Below are 19688 nucleotides of genomic sequence, written 5' to 3' on the forward strand. Positions count from 1 at the left end.
TTTCTTAGAGTGAGGAAGGAGGGAAGGAACACTAGATAATCCGGTCACAGGAGAAGCCCTGCTGGAGAGAGGAGAGGCTTGTCAGGAAAGATGGGGGCTTGTCAACACCTAGGCAGGTGATAAGGTTCCAGGCAGCCCTGATGTGCCTTAGAATCGGCCAAGTTCTTCGCAGTTGGAAGAGTTCCGAATCAGGCTCCATGGAGAGGCGGGGAAATCACCGAAGCCTCTCTCTTGGGCTACTCTTCACCCCTTTCACCTCCCGGACCAAGCAGGTCTCCCAGAGGGCGGGGATCCTCGGTTACTAAGCGTGAACGCGTCCATAGTAACCGCCGCCCAACTGGTTTCCCTCCCGGCCCGACAGCTCCCGCCTCTCCTCTGACTGGCCAATCAACTCCCGGCGAGCCGGCCGGGACGGCCGCTGAGTGGCCCACAGGCGCTGCTATCGTCACAGATAGGAAAGGCGGGGCCAGGGCTGGACTGGTCTGGGCCCCAGTCGGGGGCTGCAGGTGGCAGGCTGTGACCCCTTCCTCTCACCGCCCCTTCCCGCCCCTCGCCGGGCATCCGCCGACAGGTGAGTGGTCTCGCTGACTCCAGCCTGCCTCTAGGACGACGGCAAAGGATCCCCCTTCGCCAACCAGGACTCCAACCTCTGGCCTCCAGATCGCGGGAGGTCGCGGACACCCTGCAATTCCTCCCTCCATCTTCACTTTTCTTTCCAAATAAAAGCCATACAAATCCACAGGCACCTCCCACCCAGACGTCTATTTCCTCGTAATTTACCTTTCTGATGCTTTTCAAGGTTTGAGAAGTTATTTCTAAACGCGGAACCAGGGAAGGGGCGTCCGAACCCCCTGCACTGTGCTAACTCATTTAATTTCTTAATTCTAATTATTACCCGTTAGCAGCGCTGTGCCTTTCCACTGCGGTGCTGGCCGCCCCGCACGGTGTTCCTCGTTCCCTCTGCTTCAGTAGCCGATCCTTCAGATCTGCAGTCACTGGGAGGAGAGTTCAATCACCTGGTCTTGTAGTCAGAGCTCCTGAAATTCAGATCAAAGCTGTTCTCTCACCGCCCAAAGCCATTTCTGTTTAGCTAGGCTGCAAAGCTTTCGGTTGTGTTTGGGCAGTTTAGACCAAACCCCTCTATGTTTTCTCCTGGATGTATATGGTGTTGTAGAGAAATAAACATCCTGGAAATGGGTAAAATTATTTGTTTGATTATTGTGAAAAAAATATATAGTTTTACTAATAGGCAAAAATGTTTTGAGGTAACTGACAAAATATTCTACTTTTTTCTTCTTTAAAATAAAATACTTCACACAATAAGTAGAGTGAACCCAGGGGTGAATCCGTGTACCCAGTCCAAACTTAAACCAACAAAAAATCGATTACAGGCACAGTTGAGGCCTCTTACGAGGCCTCTCTCCTTCCCTAGTCCTATTAGCCTACAAAATTTAGCATTTACTTATGTTCTGCATATTTTTATACTTTTACTACTCATATGTTTATCCCAAACCAATGTATACTTTTTTTTTTTTTTTTTTTTTTTTGAGACGGAATCTCGCTCTTGTCACCCAGGCTGGAGTGCAATGGCGTGATCTCAGCTCACTGGAACCTCCGCCTCCCGGATTCAAGCAATTCTCCTGCCTCAGCCTGCTGAGTAGCTGGGATTACAGGTGCCTGCCACCACACCTGGCTAATTTTTTTCTTTTTTGTGTGTGTGTATTTTTAGTAGAGACGGGGTTTCACCAAGTTGCCCAGGCTGGTCTCAAACTCCTGACCTCGTCATCTGCCCGCCTTGGCCTCCGAAAGTGCTGGGATTATAGGCATGAGCCACCACACCCAGACTACTGTTACATTTTGAGTTGATAGAATGGTTATGCTGTACGTGTTCCAGGTCATTATGCTGTACGTGTTCCAGGTCATTCATTTGAACTGTTGTGTGGTGATTCTTGTATGAATTTACCGCATATTACGTATGCATCCTCCTGTTGATGGACTTTTAGTTTGCTCCCTTTAAAAATATTAGAAAGGAATTCTTGTACATTCTAATTGTAAACATATTTGAATATGTTTGAACATATTCAAACATATTTGAATATGACATTTCAACTTTACTGGATACCACCGTGTAGCTCTCCAATGTGTAATAATTTATACACCATCAATGAATAGAGTTCCTTAACCAAACTTTTTTTTTTTGAGGAGATGAAGTTTTCCTGTATTCTTATGTAATATATGCATAAAGAGAAATTAAACATTGATGTCTGATATGATTTCTTCTACTTCTGGTATTTGTTAGTGCATTGGCAGCACTGTTTTATTTCCGCTCCAATTTGGAACTGTAATTAAGTGGCTACAAAGGAACTAAAGGGGTTTGTACGTGAGCCATTCAAGCCTATGCTTGCCCCTGATTTAAGGCAGGGTGTGGAGCAAGTCATGTAAACCTGTGTCTTCTGCAGAAAATGGTCTGTAGATTTTTGTACTTTAAAATATCTATGATCTTCAAGTCTTGCTTAAATATGCTAATAAAATGTTTACCCAATATGAAGCCAACTTTTGGATTGCAAATAGAGCTTTCCGGTTCTTAAAATCTCTGTGTGATTGATTCTATATTTAGCATGTTAATATTTATAGAAGACTATTATAGCATTTTTTTCAGTATATAAATAACTGTTGACCATAAATTAAGTGCACCTAGTTAAACATTGTATTTGACTTTGTAGCCCATGTCTCATTTCTTAAAATTCTGTTTGGTCATATGTCTTAGTTTTCTGCTGCTATAACAGAATACCAGATACTGGGTGATTTATAAAGAACAGAGATTTGTTGGACTCACAGTTCTGGAGGCTGGGAAGTCCAAGATTCAGGGGTTACACCTGATGAGGGTCTTCTTGCTGCATCATAATATGGCAGAAGGACAAGAGAATGAAAGAGACAGAGACAATGGAGGTGAATTTATTATTTTATCAGGAACCCAATTCTGTGATAACTAATCCACTCCCACAATAATAGCATTATTCCATTCATGAGGTCAGACCCCTTATAACATAATCACCTCTTAAAAGTCTCACCTCTTAATACTGCACAATGGTAATTAAATTTCAACTTGAGTTTTAGAGGGGAGCATTCAAACCAAAACATCATGATTAAATGTACAATAAAAAACAATTGCCTAATTTAGGGGATTTTCCCATAACTATTTGCAGTCATTTTTCCAAAGAATTTGCTCAGTTTCTTTGCGAATATGAGATATTTATAGCATCAGTTAATGATCTAGTATGTGCTGCACATACTCTCTTAAGAATTGACTGGAAAGGCATGGTAGCTCACGCCTGTAATCCCAGCACTTTGGGAGGCAGAGACGAGCGGATCACGAGGTCAGGAGACAGAGACCACCCTGGCTAACACGGTGAAACCACGTCTCCACTAAATAATAATAATAAAAAATTAACCGGGCGTGGTGGTGGGCGCCTGTAGTCCCAGCTACTCGGGAGGCTGAGGCAGGAGAATGGCGTGAACCCGGGAAGCAGAGCTTGCAGTGAGCCAAGATGGCGCCACTGCACTCCAGCCTGGGAGACAGAGTGAGACTCTCTCAAAAAAAAAAGAATTGACTAAGTTAGAATTTAGAGAGTAGGTTAATCATTGTAAAAGACGCACACCACCAAAGTAAGCCATAGGTTTTTAAAAACTGAGGTATTTCTTCCTTAAAAGTTTGATAGAATTCACCAGTGAACCCATTGGAGCTTGAACTTTTCTTTGAGGAAAGTTTTTAAACTGTAGATTCAATTTTTAAAAAATACTACAGGGCTACTCAGGTTATCTAACTCTTCTTTAATCAGTTTTTGTTATTTGTACATCTTTCAAAAATTTTGTCCATTTCACCTATGTTGTCAAATTTCTTGCCATAAAGTTGTTAGTAATATTGCTTTATTCACTTTATATAATGTTTGTGGGAATATTGCCTCTCTTGTTCCTGATATTAGTAATTTGTCTTCTCTTTTTAATTTTGATAAGCCTATCAAGTTGTTTATCAATTTTATTGATAGAGTTTTATTGTTTTTCTTTTCTATTTGTCTATTTTCTATTTCATCGATTTTTTTTTTCTCTTTATTATTTCCTTCCTTCTACTTTGGGTTTATTTTTTTTTTCCTAGCATTTTAAGATGAAAGCACAGATCACTGATTTTACCTCATTCTTATTTACTAATGTAAACACTTAAAGCTATAAACTTACCACTAATAACTATTTTAGCTGCATCTCACAAATTTTGTTATGCTGTTTTCATTTTCATTCAGTTAAGAATATTTTCTAATTTCCCATGTAATTATTGACTCATGAGGTATGGAGTAAGGTGTTGTTTCATTTGCTACTATTTGGGGATTTTCCAAATATCTTTCTATTACTGATTTCTAACTTAATTCTGATATGGTCAGTTAACATACTTTGTATAATTTTGATATTTTAAGTTTATTTAGACTTGTTTGTGACTCATGATATGGTCTACATTGGTGAATGTTTTCTAAAACACTCTAAAGATGCAAATTAGGTCCAGTTAGTTGTAACGTTGTTCAAATAGTCTATGTATCAACCAATTTTTTGTTTACTTGTTCTATGATTTAGTAACAGACAAATGTTGAAATATTCAAATATAATGTGGATTTGTCTATTTCTCACTTTAGTTCTGTCAATTTTTGCTTTAGGTGTTGAAAGTTAGGTAAATGATTACATAAACATTTAATATTGTTATATCTCCTTGACTGATCCCTTTATCCTTATTTTTCTCTCTATCTCCGAATATTTCTTGTTTAGAAGTCTACTTGATTTGATATTAATATAGCCACTTCTGTATTCTTTTGATTAGTGTTTAAACAGTTTATCTTTTTTTCATACTTTTATTTATTTTTTTTAATTTTTATTTTTTTGAGATGGAGTCTCACTTTGTTGCCTAGGCTGGAGTGCAGTGGCATGGTCCTCCGTCTCCCGGGTTCAAGCAATTCTCTGCCTCAGCCTCTCGAGTAGCTGAGATTACAGATACCTGCCACCATGCCTAGCTAATTTTTATATTTTTAGTAGAGTTGGGGTTTCACCATCTTGGCCAGGCTGGTCTTGAACTTCTGACTTCATGATCCACTCGCCTCGGCCTCTCAAAGTGCTGGGATTACAGGCGTGAGCCACTGCTCCCGGCCTATACTTTTATTTTTAACTTCTTTGTGTTTTATATTTAAAGTGAGATTTTTCCTAGACAGATTATAGTTCAATATTGCTATTTAAAAACCATTTCTAACAATCTGTGCCTTTTAAGTGGATTGTTTAATTATCAGTATAGTTGGATTTGTATTATTTTTCTATTTGGGTTTTCTTTGTCTTATTTTTGGTTCTCTTTTGGAATAATTAAGAGTCTTTTTTGTCTTCCATTTTTTTCCCCTTCATTATTGGTTAAAACTCTTGTTTTTTAGTCTTAGATACTGCTCCAGGTCAGTGGTTCAAAAACACTTTTATCTCAGGACCCCCTTATGTTCTTAAAAATATTGAGGACCTCAATGAGCTTTTACTTATGTGGATTATACCTATTGTATTTATTATACTAGAAATTTAAAACCATAAATTATTTTAAAATAACCATAATAACCCATTATATATTAGCATAATGTTTTTATTAAAATATTTTCTGGAACAAAAATTAATTTAGTAAGAAGTATTTAGTATTGTTTTATATTTTTGGCATAGTAATTTTTAGCTTAGTAGCTGGGCTCTCATCTTCATTCAGTCTGTTGCGATAGTATGCATCATGTCGCCTCTGAAAAACTCTGTTGTAAATTTGTGAGAAAGGCAAATAGCATCTGAGTATTTACCATGAAAACCATTTTGACCATTTCACCTCCCAAGAGGTCTTAGGCATGCCCATGGGTCCTTAGTTTATATTTTGAGAGCTGGCTACTCTAAAGTTTGCAATACATATTTTTAACTTATCACAGTGTATGTTTAAATGACATTATTTCATTTCAGTTATAAGACCCTTATCATCTAATATGGCCATGTAAGCCCTCCTGTCATTTGTGCTATGGCTACCATATAATTTACTTCTATTTTATTAATGCCACAATTTTTTATTTTTAATTTAAATAATGGTCTTTTAAATAAATTTGAAAGTTAGAAAGATTTTGTTTTTCTTATTAACACACATGCTTACCATTTCTGACATTCTTCATTTCTTTGTGTAGATCCAACTTTCCATCTGGTATAATTTCCTTTTCTCTGAAGAATTTCCTTTAACAATTCTCTTATTGCAGGTCTGCTGATGATGAATTCTTCTGGATTTTGTTTTTATGAAAACATTTTATTTCAGCTTCATTTTTTGAAGGATATTTCCACTTGATACAGAATTTGAGGCTTTACACTTTCTTCCAGCCCTTTAAAAATGTTGTTTGTCTTCTGGTCTGGGTAGTTTCTGACAATAATTCAGCACTGATTCTTATCTTTGTTCTTTTTTTCCAAATATGTCTTTTCTCTCTGATTTTCAAATTTTCTCTTTATCACTGGTTTTCAGCAATTTGATCATGAGCCGTGGAGTGGTGGTGGCAGCAGGGGGTTGTGTGTGTGTGCACGTGTCTGTGTGTGTATTTATCTTCTTGGAGTTTGTAGAGCTTTTTGACCTAGGTATTTATAGTTTTCAGAAAATTTGGAAAACATTCGGCCATTATTTCCTCAAATATTTTTGTCCTTCTCCTTTTTTTTATGACACTGCAAAACCTTAATATTGGAACCTTTGCTGTTGTACCATAGGTTACCAAGGTGCTTTTCAATTTCTTCTTGTGTCAAATCCTTTAATGCAGTTTACTAGTTCCATCATCTCTGCCATTTCTAAGCCTCCTTCCATTGACTGAGTTTTCTTTAGGGGTTACATTTTTGTGCTCCTTATTACGTCTGGTCGTTTTTGACTGGATGCTGGACATTGTGATGTTACATATTTGAGTGTCTTGATGTTGTAAGGTAGTTACTTGTGGATTAGCTTGATATCTTTGAGACCTGTTTTCAAGCTTTGCTAGAGGGAGTCTTCATTACTTTCACTCCAGGCATAGTTAAGCCCTACCTCTAACGTATGGCCTCTCTGGTGTCTCTCCTGAATGCTCCAGGTGGTTGCCAGTGACCCTCCAATCTAGTTAGTTTGTGTTCATAATGTATCTCCACCCTCTGTCAGTTCTAGAAATTGTTCAGCTAACAGCTCTGCCATCGCTCTTTGCCAGGGTTTGTGGAGTGTTCCTTGATGCCTGCAGCCTATTCTCAGCAAAGACAAAGATCCCCATGTAGATTTCTGGATCTCTATGTCTGCATAGCTCACTTTATTCCATAAACCTGCTTTACAATTTCTAGCTTTCTCAGCCTTCCCGAATTCTGATCACTTTCTCAGCTCACAAAGGCTGCCAGGCTCTGTTCAGTTTTCACGTTTTTTCTCATTGTCTGAAAATTGTCTTTGGGTACAATGCCTTGACAATCAGAGGGCTCACCTTATTTGTTTCCCTTCTTTCAAGGATCAGAGTCTTATGATGCCTGTTGTCTGAGGTCTGAATGCAGTTATTTCATATATTTTGTCTAGGTTTTTAGGTATAAGAAGCTAAGTCTGGTTTTTATTATTCTTTCATGGTTGGAGGTAGAAGTCAGTTTTCAGTTTTTAAGTATTTTTTAGTTCATGACAGTCTTGGTTTTCTTGACCATTAATGGCCCAAAATGCATGACAGTGGAATACTTTGGTGAAACCATCCCCACGTGATGTCTTTTATTCAGTCTTCCTGAATGACGTACGAGATGGCTGGTAGAACTAGAACTTCAGTTGTGGCTGTAAAATATTATCTCTCCATATGAAACTGACTGCCGTACGTGAGAAATTCTACTTCTGTGATCTCTAAACCACTATGCTTTATGCTTTAGATTCCAGATTCTATGACAAATCTCACTTCTAATTAAAAAACAAATCACCAGGTGCTTTTGTAAACTATATTTGTTTTTCTCAGTCCACATATCTCATCTGGTGTATAAACCCTTGCATCTTCAGATATCACCCCCGGAGCAGATGACTTACGGTTCAAACATGGGTTGAGACGTCTCAAGATGCCAGTATAACAAATGCTGGGAAAACTCGGGTGGCATTCTACATGTGAAATTCCGTGGTTGAAGGATGAAGTGAGCTATTGGTTTTTAGATCTCTTATTGTCAAGAATTAAGCAGGCTCATTAAGCATCATTAAGATGGCTCATGCCTGTAATCCCAGCACTTTGGGAAGTTGAGGCGGGAGATCACTTGTGGCCAGAGTTTGAGACCAGCCTGGGCAACATAATGAAATCTGCTCATCTCTACTAAAATAAATAAATAAAATTAGCCAGGCACGGTGGTGTGTGTTTGTAGCTCCAGCTACTTGGGAGGATTGCTTGAGCCTAGGAGTTCAAGGCTGCAGTGGGCTGTGATCATGTCAATGCATTCCAGCCTGGGCAACACAGCAAGATTCTGTCTCTAAAAATAAAATAAACCAGCCCAGCGTGGTTGTGGCTCATGCCTGTAATCCCAGCACTTTGGGAGGCCGAGGTGGGTGGATCACGAGGTCAGGAGATCGAGACCATCCTGGCTAACAAGGTGAAACCCTGACTCTACTAAAAATACAGAAAAATTAGCCAGGTATGGTGGTGGGCGCCTGTAGTCCCAGCTACTCGGGAGGCTGAGGCAGGAGAATGGCGTGAACCTGGGAGGCAGAGCTTGCAGTGAGCCGAGATCGCGCCACTGCACTCGAGTCTGGGCGACAGAGCGAGACTCCCTCTAAAAGTAAAATAAAATAAAATAAACTAAAGCAAAGTAGGAGTGGTCTATCACCACTTGAAGTTTCTTGCTAGAACTAAACCAGATTATTTATTGATCTGACATGGGGAAGGGGTTGAAACTGAAGACAACCTTAAGGACCCTAAGGTCTCAGTACTTTAAATTTCCTTTTTCAAAAAGTAATGGTTAAGTTTCAAATTGAAGCAAAGAACTGCAAGTGGTAACTAAGGCTTTTGTTTTCACCATCAGTCTGTAAGTTTGGCCAGTATAACATGTTTGGGAGCTGTAGGAAGAAAGAATTTAGCAGAAAGAGAACTAGGGTTGTATAAGCACAGGGCCATGGGTGGATATTTTATCATATGATCTGTGGGGATTGTGACTTGAACACAACTCTACAGATAGATTATTTTGTAGTTGGGTACCAAAGTCCTCAAGACATAGCTATTTTAGTAGTCACTAAAGAATTTTTATTTTTCTGAGCAGTGCATAGAATTGGACCTGATTGTATTTTTCCTTTTTAGTAAACAAGTCCATAGACATTAACTCCAAAACAGAATGACATTTAAATGCTAAAAGATATGTTATGGTCTGTGGCATCCTTGGCTTTCTGGAATAATAATGATCAAAAGTTTCAGACAATGGAACTGGTAAAAAGAATGAAGTAGATCAGTAGATCTGCGTGTTCTAACAGGGGGAGTGGCCCAGAAAATATACTTAAGTTAAAAAAAAAAAAAAAGCATGATCTACAATGATATATACAATGATTAGGATAATTCAGTTTTTGTATTAAAAAGCTTTATATATAGGTATAGATGGTATATAGGTAGAGGTATATAAAATATAAATAATACATATGTTGGTATATGAATAGGAAAAATCTGGAAAGATACAACTATTAATGAACTATTTAGTGGCTACTTCTGAGGAGTTCACCTTTGCGAGGAGGAAGGATGTTTATCTTTTACATTATCTACTTCTCTGAGGTAGCAATTTAAAAAGTTAAGATCTATTGCACACTTTCTATGTGCCCGACACTGTGCTAAGCCTTCTAAATACTTAGCATTGTCTTAGCCTTCATAACCCCATGGCTTCCCTAGGATTTCTATTATATGTTGGAGGTGCTTACAGGTTGCAGGTTGCAGGAAAGGAGATCCAGGTACTTGCCTTGAGCTGTGTTTGCATGTCAACCACACCATTGTTATCCAGAAGGAGTGTTTATTTAGGATGACTTGTGGGGGCAGGGGTGGGGAGTTGCCAAGCAATCCCCTGCTGCTACCACTGCTCACAACAGTCCGAAGAAGGAAGTGCTATAATTATTCCCTATTATTTCTAAGTGAAGCAACCGAGGCACAGAGAGGTTAAGCAATTTGCCCAATGTCACATAGCTAGTAAATAGGTGGATTCACCTTATTTGTTTCTCTTTTCTCATGGCTCAGAGTCCTGTGCTGTCCATTGTCCAATGTCTAAAATCAGTTGTCTAGATTTTTAGATATAAGAGGCTAAGTCTAGTTTTCACTACTCTATCATGGTTTGAGATGGAAATCTATTTATTTATTTATTTCTTAGACGGAGTCTCTCTGTAGCCTCAGGCTGGAGTGCAGTGGTGTGATCTCAGCTCACTGCAATCTATCTGGCCCCCACCCCTGCCACTGGGTTCAAGCAATTCTCCTGCCTCAGCCTCCTGAGTAGATGAGATTACAGGCGCCTGCCACAGCAGCTGGCTAATTTTTGTATTTTTAGTAGAGACGGCATTTCGTCTAGTTGGCTAGGATGGTCTTGAACTCCTGACCTCAAGTGAGAATTCTATTTTGAATCCCTATCTGTTAAGATGCATAGTTCAGGCTCCTAATTTGAATTTGTTACAACAAGACAATATTACTCTCATAATTTTTATAAAAATTCAGAAGTTCAAATGGCCAATAAAAATGTGATCTTAATACATTCTAGAGACACGGAGATTAAAAAAAAAAACTTTGTTGGAATATATTATCAATGGTGAATGTGGATAACAAATGAGAACAAGCATCTAATGTGTTCGGAGCTGTATGTTTCACCAGAGATTAATTTATGTGACTGTCTTATTTTACTTTTCATTTTTTAACAGGAGAGATTTACAAATAGTGTTTTGGCATCATGGAACGCGTAGGTTGTACTTTAACGTCAACTTACGCCCACCCTAGACCAACACCAACCAACTTTCTACCAGCCATCAGTACCATGGCCTCAAGCTACAGGGACCGCTTTCCCCACTCCAATTTGACCCATAGCCTGAGCCTTCCTTGGAGACCCAGCACATACTACAAAGTGGCCTCCAGTTACCCAAGCGTGGCCCCGTACTGCACCAGATCACAGAGGGTGTCCGAGAATGCCATGCTTCCCTTTGTTTCCAACAGAACTACCTTCTTCACAAGATACACGCCAGACGACTGGTACAGGTCCAATTTAACCAACTATCAAGAGTCCAACACTTCCCGACATAATTCGGAGAAACTAAGAGTAGATACATCTCGCCTAATTCAAGACAAATATCAACAAACAAGAAAAACCCAGGCAGACACAACCCAAAATCTGGGAGAACGTGTCAATGACATAGGGTTTTGGAAATCTGAAATCATTCATGAGTTGGATGAAATGATTGGAGAGACAAATGCACTTATTGATGTGAAGAAAAGACTGGAGCGGGCTTTGATGGAGACTGAAGCCCCTCTTCAGGTGAGACCTTAGGATAGAAGGCACTGCAGTTTTATGATTTTAACCCACTGGTTGAGTTACTGTGGTTATTTATATATTGAATTATGTTTTAATTCTCTGTAGAAGCCAACTCCCATCAATAAATCTGCGACTGGTTTCAGCAATGGCAAAACCACGTCTTTTTTTTTTTTTAATGCATTATACACTGTAAGAACAACCACTTTAAGAAATAATTCTGAATGCAAAGAAAAGAAGGCCAATTACAGAGACACCATTAGGATACATAACATTTTAAGGTGAACATGCCATCTGTATTCTGCCATTCTCACATTGCTATAAAGAAATACCTGAGGCTCAGTAATTTATAAAGAAAAGAGGTTTAATTGGCACCTGGTTCTACAGGCTGTACAGGAAACAGTGGCTTCTGCTTCTGGGGAGCCCTCAGGAAGCTTCCAATCATGGTGGAAGGCAAAGGAGGAGCAGGTATCTTGAAGGGTCCAGGGGCAAGAGAGAAAGGGGGAAGGTGCCACACACTTTTAAACAATCAGATCTCCAGAGAACTCATTCACTATCCTGAGAATAGCGCCGAGTGGATGGTGCTAAACCATTCATGAGGGATCTACCTCCATGATCCAATCACCTCCCACCAGGCCCCACCCCCAACATTGGGGACTACAATTTGAATTGAGCTTTGTGCAGGGACACAGATTACCATCTTATCTCTTAAATAGGCTGCTTCATCACTGCTGTCCCTAAATGAAAATAAACAATATTTGATTGTTTATTTATACAACCAAAAACTTTATTTTACAACCAAAACTTTATTTATACAACCAAAAACTTAATTTTTTTTAGTCTGTATCATGAAACGCCTCCTGTGTACATATTATGATTCCCTTTCAAGACGTAGTGACATCATCAAATGAGACCATCTTAGGACATGGAATTTGCTTGACTAAGTAGAAAAATGGGGCTGAGATTAGGCCAGTTGCCATAGTAATGTAGGGAGCATTTCAGTTGGTTACTGGCCTCTGACCAGGCTTCTGAATGGGCTTAAGTCATCTCTAGCCCTCAGGCTATGCGATGGGCCCTCCAACCCCTCTCCACCCTCCTCCATTGAAAGAAGACATTCCGGCCGGGCGCGGTGGCTCAAGCCTGTAATCCCAGCACTTTGGGAGGCCGAGACGGGCGGATCACGAGGTCAGGAGATCAAGACCATCCTGGCTAACACGGTGAAACCCCCTCTCTACTAAAAAAAAATACAAAAAACTAGCCGGCCGAGGTGGCGGGCGCCTGTAGTCCCAGCTACTCGGGAGGCTGAGGCAGGAGAATGGCATAAACCTGGGAGGCGGAGCTTGCAGTGAGTGGAGATCCGGCCACTGCACTCCAGCCTGGGCGACACAGCGAGACTCCCTCTCAAAAAAAAAAAAAAAAAAAAAAAAAAAAAGACATTCCATGTTTGAAGATGTGCAAATTATAGAAATTATTTTAGAAGTATACATTTTGATGAGCACAGCTAGCACCATTCTTCTTCATGTTTGCATGACTTATTCCCATGCGATGAGCACTTCCCGTAGGTCTCTACCATGGCGTCTGTAGTAGAAGAGTTTAGAGAATCAAGGAACTGGAAGTCTGGTGGGTGGAGGAGTTTCTTGGGGCACCCTGCACACTGTCACTTCCTATTGCAACCCCTCCCCACTATACAGAAACACACACAGAGGCACACAATCCCCAGGAATTCTGAGAACAGTTGATAGTTCACTAATGATCTTTTTGAATTAGTTCATCATAAAATTTTGTTTAGAATCAGAAGGGATTCTACACCTTCCCTGAGCCACAGATTCTTCTGAAATATGGATTTATTCTACAGTTCATTCTACCCCCGATTACCTTTAAGAATTGAAAATATCCTTAAAATGATAGCTACTTTCTTAATATCCAGTGCAGATTCAGTTTCTTCTCTTAGTAACCCTTTCAGTGATGACTACTTTCAGAAAGATGGTTCTAATTGGAATTTTTTCTGCAGCTTTTGTGCAGATGTTCTGTGTGTTTGAAAATTTATTGTCAACACAGTATTGGAAAGTCCTTTTTATAATGAGTCACATGAACAGATAAGCTTCCAAAGAGAAAGTACAGGCAATCAACAAATATAAGAAAAAATGTTAAGGCTTAATGATAAAATACAAATTAGATCAATGAAATAACTACCTTTGGCCTATCAAACTTGCAATAATGAAAATGTGTAACATTTAGAGCTGCCGTAGGAGGAGAAAATGGACACTTTCATATATTACTGGTGGGGCTATGGATTGGTAGAAATTTCCTGGAAAGCAGTTTGGTAATATATATTAAGATAATCAGAGTTCCTCTCTACCTTTTAATTCTTCTTCTGGTAAGTGATACTATTAAACAATTAGAGATTCGCTCAAAGATTTTGTTCAATGATAGTATATCTGGATTATAGTATACATACCATTATATTTTATGCTTTTAAAAATTTAATATTATTTGGGAGTCGTACGTGATGAAATAGTCTTTGAAAAAAGCATTTTAACTGCTGCATAATGTTCTTTCATACATAATTTATTGTTAGAAATTTAAGCTGTTTTCCATTAGAGCCACTAACATACTTTGTCTCAAAGAATATTTCATGATTTGGGTCTACTATTTAATGTCAATACTAAAAAGCATAATATAAAGCTGTAAGAACATTATAACCTCTATCTTGTTAAAACAAACAAACAAACAAAGTAGTAATAGGAGTATGGCTAAATCATATTTTCTACTTTTCTGTATTTTTTCTCTTTAGTGAGTAAAGGCATATTATTCTGATAATTGGGAAAACAATAAATGACACTTTAAAAATAATCACTGGAACTTTTGGCAACACAAATATTTTGATGTTTTTAGAGATAATCATTCATTTCTACCTATTCTCAGTAGAAAATATTTAGAAATAATATCTTGAAGACTTGTGTCTCATGTTATTGAACTGTCTCACCTGAAGAAACTAATGCCAACTAATGCCCTCAGATGCTAATTTGTGGGGATCAAGTAAATGCCATCTGCTTCGTTTTGTCAAATTTCCAAATTAGGAATATTTTCAAACTATTTTGAAGAGCTACCTCTTTAACTTTGAACTAGTAACAGAGATTCATTTAGTTGTTACAGTCTGTTTCAGGCTAGATTTTCACAAAAGGGCTGGAAAAGTTGGTATTGGAATTATCTATTGCCTTATTTTTGAAACAAATTATTAGAGCTGCTAGTCATGGATTGTCAATTTTTATTAGTGCTTTCCATTATCTGTGTATCTGTAGGTAGCCCGGGAATGTCTATTTCATCGAGAAAAGAGAATGGGAATCGATCTAGTTCACGATGAAGTCGAAACACAACTGCTGACGGTAAATATGGGGGAAATGTATCAGTCACAAGCAGCTTAGTTGTAAATGTGTGTTGAATATGTAGAGGTAAAAAAGGATGTTACATAAAATGACTTATAAGTAAAGCATTATCATATCAGATGTTGACAGCATTTAGCAAAGACATGTTTTTCTTGGTTATAATATATATTCATTGAGAATATGAAAAATGCAAACAAGAGTAAATAAAGATAAAAATCACTTGAAGCTCTATTAGACAGAAATCACTATTAATTTTGGAGTATTTCAGTTTTTTTTATTAATCATGCTTTTTTCCCTACCATTCCGTTGCATCTTTTTATTAATCATTCTTAGATAGGCACCACCTAATTTATACAATGATGCTCAGATATGTCTTCAAGACTCGAATCATTGTATTTATAAATTTGAATAGAATCTAAATTTATATTGGGGTAATTTTTTTACTATATAATTAGATATGCCTTCTTTTTTTTTTTTTTTTTAGACGGAGTCTTGCTCTTATTGCCCAGTCTGGAGTATGAGGGCATGATCTCAGCTCATTGCAACCTCCGCCTCTGAGGTTCAAGCGATTCTCCTGCCTAGCCTCCCAAGTAGCTGGGATTGCAGGCACGTCCCACCATGTCTGGCTAATTTATGTATTTTTAGTAGAGATGGGATTTCGCCATGTTGGCCAGGCTGGTCTTGAACTCCCGACCTCATGATCTGCCCGCCTCAGCCTCCCAAAGTGCTGGGATTACAGACGTGAGCCACCACACCTGGCCTAGATATTCTTTTAAGACATGATTTTTAATGGTTATGCAGTGTTCTACAATGTAAAGGTGCTATCTTTTTTTTTTCAATCAATCCTTTCTTATGTAGTTAGACTGTTTCCCTATTCCACTCCTTTGTTTTCCTATTTTAATAGCACTGCAGTATACAAAAATATTATTGGTAACTGTAGGTACTTCTGATTGTTTCCTTAGAATATATTTTGGGAAGTGTAATTGATATGCCAAAGTTTCTATGCATTTGAAAGCTTTTGATATATAGCCAAATTGCCATCCAGAAACTCACAGTTGCATCTGCACTACTCTGCTGATTCTCACACTAATCTGTCTTCCACCTTCCACCAATTAAATCTGGTTTAGTTCTAATTTCTCTGATCTTCACTTCTTAGACTTGTTACCACAGATCTCTATCATTTCTTAAGACTTCAGGGATCATGTACCTGGAGCCCTTCCCAATCTCTTTTTTCAGCCCAGGCACTTTATAAAGCATTAGTTCTGCGTTCCTAAGTACTTGCCAAACATTTTTTAGTTTGGTAACTTTTTTTTTTTTTTTTCCTGGTTCACATTCATAAAGCCTGCTTAGCCTATTGCCTGTCCCTTTCTATTGATGGTACCAGTGTTCCTTCATCACCATGGCTTGCTGCCTGTTGTCTCCCAAACTCCTTTCATCAATTTCCAGCTCTTTTAAAAAAATATCTGGTTAATAAGAAATTCCAAAGCACTTTTCCTTCCCCAAGTTTCCCTTGGATCTGTCCTATACATTCTCACGAGTTTCTTCCCTCTGCCACGAATTCTTCCTTGACTCCCTAATTTCTGCAGGAGAAAAATCCACTAAGGCCTCCCTTGACTGACTCCCTCATTTCTCAGCTTCATTTCCATCTGAATCACAGAATTTCCACTGCAATGAATCCATCTTCTCTGTCCCTGCACAAGCTTTGCAGATTCCTACCTCTTTGCCTTTTTTAAATTGGTCCTTGGTGAGAATTGAGTCCTTGGTAGGAAAGTAAGTATGACAAGGTAGCAGCCCAGTCCTCAGAGTAATTTTATCTCCACGTGGCATCAACGCTCTGCTTTAACATCACTTAAATTTTCTTAGTGACCCATGACATTAAAGATGACAAGCAGACTTTTTTTCTTTGCTCTCTCCTTTCCTCTACTGTCTGCTTCTCTGAGAGAACTCTGAGTTGAAATAATATACTCGGGAAAGCTTTGGCTACTACCGAAAGGTTTTGTAAATCTACTGTAAAAGTCACTGTCCCTGTGGCTGGACAGGAGTGGTTAGAAATAGAACATTCTGCAGTGGGCTGTGATCATGCCAATGCATTCCAGCCTGGGCAACACAGCAAGATTCTGCCTCTAAAAATAAAATAAACCAGTCTGGCATGGTGGCTCAAGCCTGTAATCCCAGCACTATGGGAGGCCGAGACGGGCAGATCCCGAGATCAGGAGATTGAGACCATCCTGGCTAACATGGTGAAACCCCGTCTCTACTAAAAAATACAAAAAACTAGCTGGGCGCGGTGGTGGGCGCCTGTAGTCCCAGCTACTCAGGAGGCTGAGGCAGGATAATGGCATAAACCCAGGAGGCGGAGCTTGCAGTGAGCTGAGATCCGACCACTGCACTCCAGCCTGGGCGACAGAGCAAGACTCCATCTCAAAAAAAAAAAAAAAAAAAAAAAAAAAAGAAATAGAACATTCTGAATGAAATAGTTTTGCAGTGATGGGTCTCTGCTCTTCTCTTTCTTCTTTCCCAGCCTTTGATGAATCTCACAAGCCTTAAAATAATCTGTCATCTACTTTGTCATCCTAACTGGATAGGAATTTACCATCGTCTTTCCTTTGGCCTTTTGTTCTCACTAATCCTGAGATGTTCTGTATGAAATAAATTTTAAGGCAGTTCTAACAGCTGAACTTCATCAGCTTGCCCACAAACACACTACGATATTTCCAACAGACATTTTGTTGGTACTTGGCTACATTTAGTGTTTCCATTACTTGAGTAGTGGCTCTCAAACCTGGCTACACATTAGAATCACCTGGCAAAGGTTTTAAAAATATCAGTGGCTGGGTCCCACACCCAGAGATGCTGATTCAAATCTGCCGTGGGGACTAGGCACTGATCTTTTTAAAATATCCCCCAACTAATCTTAATGACTAGGCAGAGTTAAGAACAGGCGCCTCAGAAATTCAAAATACTGCTGAAAGAAATTAAAGATGATCTAAATAAATGGGCATATCATGTCTATGGATGGGAACATCCATAAACGTGGATGTTCGTGTTAAGATGGTAATATTTCTCAACTTGATTCATAGACTCAGCACAATTCCTGTCAAAATCCCAGCTGACTTCTTTGTAAAAATTGGTGAACTGATCCTGAAATTCATATAGAAATTCAAAGGATAACGAATAGCCAAAATAATATTGAAAAAGAAGAAAGTTGGAGGACTCACACCTCCTGATTTCAACACTTACTATAAAGCTGCAATGTGTAAGACAGTGTAGTACCTGCATAACAATAGACACAATTTGAGAGTTGAGAAATAAACTATCACATTTACCATCTATTGATCTTTGACAACGGTGCCAAGGCAATGCAATGGCAAGAGTGTCTTCAACAAATGGTATTTGGACAACCGGATATCCACATGCAAAAGAATGAAGTTGGATTCCTACATCACAACATACAAAATAGTTAAGTCAAAAGGGATCAAAGACCTACACGTAAGAGCTAAAACTGTAAGACTTTTAGAAAAGAACATAGGCATGAATATTCGTGACCTTGGAATAAGCAACAGTTTTTTAGATGTGATATCAAAAGCACAAACAACACAAGGAAAAGCAGATAAACTGGACATCATCAAAATTAAAAATGTGGTATATTTTGAAGAACATTAGCAACAAAGTGAAAAGACTTGTGTCTAGAATATATAAATAACTCTCACAATTAAAAAAAAATCAACCCAGTTAAAAATGGGCAAAGGATCTCACAATGAAATATGACGGATAGTTATAATAGAAAATACAGAAAATAACAAGTTGGCTGGAATGTGGGAGGAATTAGAACCCTCATATATTGCTGGTGGGAGTGCAAAATGAGGCAGATCCTTTGGCAAATGGTTAAGCATGAATGACCCTGTATGATCCATAGGATCCAGTAGTTCTACTCCCAAGCGTCAGCCCAGGAGAAAAGAAAACATATGGCCAAACAAAAATTTGTGCATGGATATTTATAACACCATTATTCATAGCAGCCAAACAGTAGAAACAACCCAAATGTCTATCAACTGATGAGTGGATAAGTAAAATGTAAGATAGCCATACAATAGGTTATTCTGCCACAAAAACAAGTAATGACGTGCAGATCCATTGCTATAACATGGATGAATATTGAAAACATTATGCTGCATGAAAGAAACCAATCACAAAGGACCACATATGGTAATTCCATTTATATGAAATTTCCAGAATAGGGAAATCTATAGAGACCATAAGTAGATTTGTGGTTATGAAAGGAGACTTGGGGGATTGGAAATTGTGGGTGACAGCTAATGAGCACAGGATTCATGATTTCTTTGGAAGGTGATGGAAATGTTTTAAATTTGGTTCCGGTGATGATTATACAACTCTGTGAATATACTAAAAACCATCAAACTGCACATTTTAAACAAGTGAATTATATGGTCTATGAATTATATCTCAACAAAGCTGTTTCTTAAAAACAAGAACCACTGCATTAGAGGTTTCTAGTTTCTAGGTCAGTAGCAGGGGGGGCTTTATCTCAAAAAACTGAATGTGCAATTAGAGTAACGGTTCATGAATTGAGAGAGGTACTTCGGTCATTGCCAATCAATTCAAGTAGTGAATGTATTCTGTGGCTTACTCAAGGTAGTGATATTGGCATATGTTTTATTTTTTTTTTTACCAAAATAGGTCTTAATTTTTAGAATAATTAAATGTGTATTAGCCAAGGAAAGAAGTAGCCTTAGAAGGCCTACTTTTGAAAAACATGGATGCAATGAAATA

At 38.6% G+C, this 19688-nt stretch overlaps 1 protein-coding gene across 2 annotated transcripts in view; it reads left to right on the forward strand.

The window, feature by feature from the left end:
• Positions 1-453: 453 nt before the first annotated feature.
• TEKT3 (tektin 3) overlaps positions 454-19688 on the forward strand; it is a 39076-nt gene continuing 19841 nt past the window's right edge. The window contains exons 1-3 of one of the 2 annotated variants that reach the window (XM_050763436.1): positions 454-571; positions 10910-11517; positions 14814-14897. In XM_050763436.1, the coding sequence (XP_050619393.1) occupies positions 10939-11517; positions 14814-14897 (663 nt within the window). In that variant the 5' untranslated portion in view covers positions 454-571; positions 10910-10938. Of the gene's footprint in view, positions 572-2777; positions 2950-10909; positions 11518-14813; positions 14898-19688 lie in introns of those variants that run through there. The other variant, XM_050763437.1, reaches the window with a different exon arrangement.

The sequence above is a fragment of the Macaca thibetana genome, chromosome 16 (genome assembly GCF_024542745.1).
Source record: "Macaca thibetana thibetana isolate TM-01 chromosome 16, ASM2454274v1, whole genome shotgun sequence".
Classification (NCBI taxonomy): domain Eukaryota; kingdom Metazoa; phylum Chordata; class Mammalia; order Primates; family Cercopithecidae; genus Macaca; species Macaca thibetana.